The 8,147-nt window shown below is 39.7% G+C and overlaps 1 protein-coding gene and 1 long non-coding RNA gene across 2 annotated transcripts; both read left to right on the forward strand.

The window, feature by feature from the left end:
• Positions 1–225: 225 nt before the first annotated feature.
• On the forward strand, positions 226–4,642 carry LOC141837315 (protein LAZ1 homolog 2-like). Its single transcript, XM_074724740.1, is given in 10 exon segments — positions 226–351; positions 353–376; positions 1,389–1,445; positions 2,667–2,715; positions 2,718–2,774; positions 3,238–3,419; positions 3,485–3,573; positions 3,710–3,959; positions 4,092–4,316; positions 4,478–4,642. Coding segments are annotated over 10 exon segments (1,224 nt in total).
• A 1,679-nt stretch (positions 4,643–6,321) lies between these two features.
• LOC141837624 (uncharacterized) lies at positions 6,322–6,892 on the forward strand. The gene is made up of 2 exons (XR_012602550.1): positions 6,322–6,557; positions 6,624–6,892. It is a non-coding gene; the product is annotated as an uncharacterized LOC141837624 (long non-coding RNA).
• The last annotated feature ends 1,255 nt before the right edge of the window (positions 6,893–8,147 follow it).

Consider the following 8,147-nt stretch of genomic DNA (forward strand, 5'->3'; position numbering starts at 1 on the left):
GTGAGTAGTTGTTCGTCCCCATTTCATTAAGTTGATATTTAACAAAATTTCTTGCCGAAATTTTATGTTGATCAGATCGATGTTTTTCTCAAAACCAAACAAGTATTATTCCATTACGCTAACGAATAAAAAAGTGTCGATTTTTTTGCAGGATACTGTCTTTTCAAGAGTCGGCATTCGGTGATAGATATTGAAGCCTCAGCTAGGGTGACTTGTTAGTGGCGTATGGCATTTGATCGCATCTCCAACTTCGAAGGAGTGTATGCAAATCTGCACACTCCGGCAGTCGTTATTGGCGGAGCTTGCGTTCTTATTGCACTGGTGCTGTCAACGATACTCATCCTGCAACACCCTGCAATCGTATTCAAAACCTGCAGTAAGTTATGTGTATGTTTTTATGTCATTTTGCAGGTTCATGTACGCCCTTGTTTTTGATGATGATAATGAGATCCATTGTGCGCCATTTTCTATATATATTCTTTGAAGAATGTATATTGCATCATGTAAGTTTAGTTGGCAGGTTGTACATTTCATAATCATACTTGTGCACTGAGGATTAGGATGGAGCATGAAAACATCAAATTAAAGGATACCAATCTTTTAGCAATAAGCAAGGCACTACAAAGAAGCAGACATGGATATGAGTAATTACAAATGGATAGCTTATGGATGGATTTTGGAATATATGCAAAAGTTACTCCTCAAAAGATATCAATTTTTTAGTGATAAACAATCAATCCAAGCTAGAATGGAGCAGAGATGATAATAATTTTGCAAACAAGAAATTGACTGCAAATGTATAGTTAATCGAAATATTGCCTGTCACAACATGCTTAGATAGAGTTGAACCATTAATTTGTCAGACCTAACTATTGGCCTAAAAATATTAAGCCCATGTTAACTGTATCTCGCCCATGTAAGCTTATAAATTCTCATCATTATCACACAATATGTACCACATGAGAGTAAGGTGTCACGTTGCTGGCCCTAGAAATAGTTACACTTTTTCTTTGTTTCAGGTTTCAAAATTTCATTTTCTTGAAAATACTATTCTTTTTCCCCCTCTTCTTAGTAACACTTGACATAGCTGGTAGCCTAATAAATTTCAGTGCAGTCCTACACATAAAATTGTTCCCATTAGTAGTAATGAAGCAGTCAGGCTTGTAGTTATATGTTTGTGCATAAAATGTAATTTTTTTTTGACAGGCTAAAATTTTCAAGAAAAATTTGATTAATAGTTGGTTGTGGAGTATATTAAAATTGGCAAGTGCCTTAAAGAATGAATGTTTTCCTTCAAGACATATGAGATCAATGTTTCATTACGTATGTTCAAGAACTTTTTTGAGGCAATTGAATGCTCTTTATGTTTTTGCATTTGATATTTCTAGGAACAGAAATGGATCATTGGTATCTTGTTCATGGTTCCTGTGTATGCCACTGAATCTGTAAGTGTTTCTCTTCGCATATCTCTGGTATGTTCAAGTGCATTGCCTGATCATCTGTGGCTATATGTTTGTTCTGCCTGTTATCTGATCTTCAATCAGACATTTTATCATCCACCTGCTCTATAGATTCCTCTGTTCATCAACATGTATTCTATTGAATCACTGAGTATACAGAGAAAGAATGGTGGCAACTTGCAGTCAAGACTAAGGAGTAGCATGTAATGAAGAATATACAAATTCTTCTTTTAAGCATCTTGTTCAACACAGAAGAATAAAACACTTAAAATAAATAGGTGACTTGACCATTGCAACAAGTCATAGTTTTTATACTTGTAAACTTCATGCACAGTTGGCTTGTCCTCGACATCACTATTATTTGGTTTGTCTTGCAGTCTCTCTCTCTTATTTACAGGACACCAAATTGATGTTCCAAATGGAAAATATAGATGATTACCAATGTAACACCTCAATTTAGTTGCACATGGTTAGTTGTGGGCTAATTTTGCCTGATGATTAAGTTTAAATGAGTTAGTTACTATTGATTTAGATTTAAAACATATTTTTGCCTGAAGATTAAACAATTTGTTTGTCTTGTGATGCTAATTTAATCTCACTAAAAGAGGATTGCCGTTAAGTTAAGACATTTAGGAAATTGCATTTATCCAATAAGCCTGGTCCTAAGTTGTGTTATTTGGACTCATCTTTTCTTGTTCTCATACTTGTGTGACTTGTCTTTCCTCTCTTTCATTCACGTCCAAGTAACATAGGTCCTAAGCTTACAAAGTTCATCCAATTAGCGGGGCTTATCTGGCAAGGCCACTATTGAGCCTTACATTGTAAGGTTGATTCTTGTCAAAGATTTATACATCTAGCTTTGACACAGGATATTTAGTCACCAATGGTGGAAATTATGACCATCCAATTTAGTCACTTGTTTGATGTTGCAAGCTAATTAAAGGATGGTATAAGGCTAAATTTGATTAACATGGGGTTCAGTTTTTTTTTTTTCCTCTAGTGGTTTAGGTCAATCAAATTAATAAAGCCACGTTACTCATTTGAGCATAGTATACCATTACTAGTACATGTCAATTTTGTTGCTTATTGAGCTGCAAGGTGATGTGTTTACAAGCAGCTCGTCCATTTTACAGACATCAAAGAGCTTTATGTCATCTCTGTTGCTTCACTTTCTTACATGACATAGAAACACTGTCTGTTTTCCAGATAATATCACTTTGGAATTCTAGGTTTTCAATAGTTTGTGACATCTTGAGGAATGCTATGAAGCCTTTGCCTTGTATTCTTTCTGGCACTACTTGGTTGCATGTCTTGGTAAGGTTTCTTCTACTTTGTTAATTTCTGGTTCTTAATTAGTTTATTCAGCCAAAAAAGCTATAAACCACCAAAATTACCCTCGATTTTAAAATGCAGAGTAACTACAAGAACATGGAAAGATATGATCTTCTGTTGTTCTAATACTTTAGTCATTCGAAATGTTCTGTATTCTTGCATTTTTGGTTCACAATTTTCTACTGTGATAGAATATTGGCCATCATGGTCAGAACATCTTCAAATATTCATGGCGAGGCGAGAAGACAAATCCTCATTGGATCATCACTGGAATATTACCAAATCTGAAATTGGATTTGGCTCTGCGAACTGGACCAAATTGAACAGACCAGATTGATTAGGCATTAGATAAGACTAGAAATTCCATGTCATATTTATATCTGCTCAATATCATGCATATATAGGTGTATATTAAATAAGTGATGATTGTATTTTTTCACCCTAGGTGATGGAAAAAGGGTGGTTGAACTACTCGACAATGCAGCCAGAAATGAGATTTGCAAGAAACTACTTCAGGAAGAAGACAGAGAAGCTCAGCACCAGCATTCACTTGGTGATTTTGTGTTTCACCCTACTGTGTATGGCAAATATTTATACTCAATAACAAAGTTTGGTGTTGTTCAATATGTAAGTTGATGCAATTGCATGCTCTGCCTATTTACGATGGCATCTCAATGTGCAAGTACTTGCAGATGATACTGAAGATGCTGTGCGCCTTCTTGGCATTGCTTCTGGAGATTTTAGGAGTATATGGAGATGGAGAATTCAAGTGGTACTATGGGTATGGCTCATGTTGGAAGACCTGTCTTTCTGTTCCTTGCCTAATCACCGCCTATACATGGCAACGTATCAAATTTTTTACTTGTTCTCACAACAGGAAGATGCATCATTTCACCTGCTACTTGATATGCTTGCAGGTACTCACACATTGCAATTGTGATCAATTTTAGTCAAATGTGGGCTCTTTACTGCCTCATCAAGTTCTACAATGTCACACATCATCGATTGCAAGCTATTAAGCCATTATCAAAGTTCATAAGCTTTAAAGCCATTGTGTTTGCGACTTGGTGGCAAGGGGTCGGAATAGCTTTGATATGTGACTTTGACATTCTGCCAAAGCAAGGCAAAGTTCAAAATGGTATCCAGGACTTTCTTATCTGTATCGAAGTGAGTTCTGAAGTTGCAAATTGTTTTTTTTCCCTCCATTTTCTTGATGAGATGAAGATCCTCAATACGCACTGTGTTTCGCTGTTCTCTGCTCATCAACTTCAAACAAAAGTTCAAATTTCCTTTTTGCAGATGACCATCGCAGCAGTTGCCCATGTATATGTTTTCTCTGCAGAAACTTACAAATACCTGCCAGTTACTGAACATTGCAGATTCGCATCTGTAGATTCTAAGACTGAAATTACGTCAGATAAGAATGGATCATCTGCAGTTGAGCAGAAGGAAGCACAGGCTGTATCTCCTCGAACACGAATCGCCGAGAGTGTTCAGGACGTTGTTCTAGGAGGTGGGGAGCATGTGAGTTCTCCAATCCTATAGCAGTGAATTGCTGTCTACCTAAAGTTGACAATGGATGTCTTTTATATGATTTGGCATTGTTTCCTCTTGAAGAGAATCCGTTCGCTGCTATAGCTTTCGACTGTTTTGCAGCTAGAAATGAGATGTTAGCTTCCGTGCAGGTGGTGAAGGATGTAGCATCAATCATATCGCAAGCAATGGAACCAGTAGAGAAGTGTGTCACCAAGATACAAGAGTCCTTGAACCACATTTCGTTGCGATCTCCCACACGAAAGGAACCTGAAATTGAAGCAAATGTGCATGTTACAACTTGTCTGGAGCAGTAGAGGTGGGATGCTAGTTTAATTAAATTAATTATATTTTAATTATTTTTTATGGTTATTCGACGTATAGGAGCACATGGAAGTTCAACTCCCATGAAGTCATCTGAATCCAACAATTCCTCGTTATCATAGTAGTGCCTGCTCAAGTTCTTGAAGCTTCAATCTGATTTCATCATCGCCATAGTCTATATCATCCTCTATACTCAAGTTCTATAAAGTCTGATGAGAAATGTTTAAGCTCGATAAGGAAGACACAGCGATCCTCAAAGTAAGGATTATAAGAATTGCCTGATATATTAGCCATTGCTTTATACCGATCTGAAGGAATTCGAAGACAGTGGCCTGGCACGGTGGATCCTGATACGTGAAGTGGATTAGCATGAACCATTTCTGGTGGTGAATCAGTGAGGTATTGCTAGGGTAAAAGTCACAAGGTTACAAGGCGGCTCGATAATGATAAATCTGCCTTGTACAAAAGTTCAGTTAGTTATTAACCGATTGCTCACCTCTATTCACACATCCTTTGAATTGAATAGCAGTTTTGAACTGGTTTTTGTCAGACCACTCTAGGCATACCTAAGAAAAGTTTTCTTCCTGATAGTGATAATAGACACCAGTTGGGTTTCATATTTTTCTAGCTAGAACTAAAATGAGAAGAATCTTGGGGAAGATTAGATCTGTGTAAAATCCAACAGAAAAGGGTATAAAGAAAATGTCTATGATTAAAGAAAACAGAAGTATGAGCAATTCTGAATACTGAAGATATCTTGTTATGGAACTAACAACACTAAAGATTGTGTTAAGTTCAAGCTAATCTTTATTAATTAGAGATACCATATCAGAAAATAATGAAGAATTAATACTCGCATAAAAACTTTGAAATTTGTGAATCTAGTGTATTTTCAAAAGAATTCAACTTGGTAACAATGCAGCTAAAAAGCCAATTTTGACATGTCTATACAATCAGAATAATGTGATTATATGCGCAAAATAATTAGTTCTCTTACAAAGATATTGGTTAGTCCCAACATTTTTCCACGCTTAAAAAACAACACGAGAGGAATAAAAAAGTGCCTAGCCATATGCTAGAACCTTCCTTTCTGTTCCTTGCCCCCACTTCCATCATCATTACCGCTTCAGTTCCTTCGTTAGAGGCCCCTTGGTCCGGTACAGCATCAGTAACGAGTGTCAAAGGCCGGTGCACAATTACCTCGTCCACAGCCCGAATTCCTTGGCCTCATCAGGTTGCCCAGTGTGGTGGCCGTAGATCTCGTTGAGGCGCCCACGGACTTTGAGAATCTCCTTGCCATGGATGGCAATTTCAGTGGCCTGGCCGGAGGCCCGACTAGAGGTGCAAACGAATCGTGCCGGTTCGCGAGTTTTTCGAGCCAGTTCGAATAATATTTGATTCGTATTTGAAATTATCGAACTCGAGCCAAACTCGAACATGTTCGAATAATTTTTCGAGCCGAATTCGAATATATAGTATTTTGTTCGACTATTTGCGAGCCGTTCGCGAGCTTTTATTTAATTTTATTATATATTTATTATTTGTTATATAAACCTTAAAGCCGAACTCTAAACGTACACACCAGGTTATATTATTTGTTATATATTTATTATTTATTATAATAGGTTATATTATACAAACCCTAAAGTCTAAACGCACAAACCAGGTCCCCACGTAGTTTTGTGACGGTGGACGAGCGGAGGCGGAACCAAACCCCTACGTAGTTTACGGCGGAACTCGGTAGGGTTTTCTCTTCGACCCGAGTGTGAGAGGAACGCGAGCGCCTCCAGCCCTCCCTCTCTCTACGCCGTCCGCTTGCTTGACCTTAGCGCCGGAGGACTACTTTTTCTGCGACGGTGTCTCCGACGTCGAGAGCTCTCCTGCTCCCGAGTCCCGGCCTTCGACCCTGTAAAAAAAATGACACCTTTGTTTGCTTTCCGCCTCAAAAAAAAAAATGACACCTTTTTTGGCTAGGAAATCTCACTCTTCGTCCTTGGAATCGGCGGCGGCAGGCTTCTCCGATTCGGTTGGAGTCCGAGCTTGGGGGATCTCGAATCCGTGGGGAGCAAAATAAGGTGCGGGATGATGTTTCGGCTTGTTTAATCATTTTTTCTTTTCGTTTTTGGTTGTTTTAGTTTTCCGAGTGGAGCATGGTTCGGAGCGAGTGGTGGTTTGATCTTTGAACTGAAACCTGTTGAAACTCTTCATCTTCTGTTTTTATTTTTCGATTTGTTCTTGGAGTTTCCTTTGTTGTTTTTTTGGGGGTGTTTTTGGGGTGGTGTTTTAGAGTTGATGATGCTTGAAATATCTCTTTTTTTTTTTTGTGTGCAGCAGAGTATTTAGATCTTGCATAGTGTGAGTTATTTGAAGTGCGGTAGAGTGTTTACATCTTGCCCTGCGGCAGAGTGTAAATATAATCTGAATCGAATTCGAATAATTTAAAGTATTTCAAATTAAAGTTTGATTCTGTTCGAATTAAGGTTCGAATAATTCGAATCGAATTCGAGCTCGAATCGTATTTCGAATCGAATTCGAATCAAAATTATTGATATTTTCGAGCTTCGAATCGAATTCGAATATCAAATATATATTTCGAATTCGAATTCGAATATCAATATTTTTATATTATTCGATTCGATTCGTTTGCACCCCTAACTCATATATATCATATATATCATGTTAATTTTTGTTAAATAAAATAATAGTGTTAATAATTAATTCATAAAATGATCGGACCTTACTCCGATGTGCCTCCTACACTTAAGGGATTCAAAAACACTTTTACCTTTTGGATATGACCATGCGTCTGTGCTGTCTGGAAATGGCATTTAGACTGCCGTCCCCGTTTCCGAAACGTTGGGAAACGTTTCCACGGATGGAAACTTACCAGAAACGGCCGTAGCGACATCGGCGCCAGGTAGCGCGACCGCAGAGCAGGCGCTGGCAGCGCTAGAGCTCCTCTGCACGGTCTCGGACGGCGCCGTGGAGGTGCGGAGCCACCCCGCGACAGCGCCGGCGCTAGCCGGAGCCCCGAGGCCCTTCTCCAGGGTTGACACGACCAGCGGCATCACGGACACCCTAGCCCTTCGCCCAGCCGCCAAAAAGAGGGTCCGTGCGTCCCTCCTGATCGTCAGAAAGGCCGATTGAGCAAGGAAGAGGGAGGTTTCCATCCCGAGGGAGGCGGATCTCGAACCCTCTCGCACACAGGCGGTCAGCAGAAGCGGCGCACGGCGGGCGACTTCGACTCCGCCTCCTCCAACTCCCCGATCGAACCCAAGAAAATGGGACAACTTTGCCCTCTTGAAATAGCAAAAGACTACTCCACTTTCTCCGAGTCGCAGCAGCCGACGCTGCCCGCCGCCGACAATGCCAACGAAGAAGGCCCAGGTCGCCGGAGACTCCCTTCCGTCTTGGCACCGGCGGCCAACCCTCGCGTGCGACGCTGGAGAAGAAGAACAGGGATGAGGTGGACGACGCGATTGGGAGATGGGAGAAAAG

Source organism: Curcuma longa, chromosome 11 (genome assembly GCF_044706935.1).
Source record: "Curcuma longa cultivar G26 ecotype Majalengka, Jawa Barat chromosome 11, ITB_CL_G26_1.1, whole genome shotgun sequence".
NCBI classification, from domain to species: Eukaryota; Viridiplantae; Streptophyta; class Magnoliopsida; order Zingiberales; family Zingiberaceae; genus Curcuma; species Curcuma longa.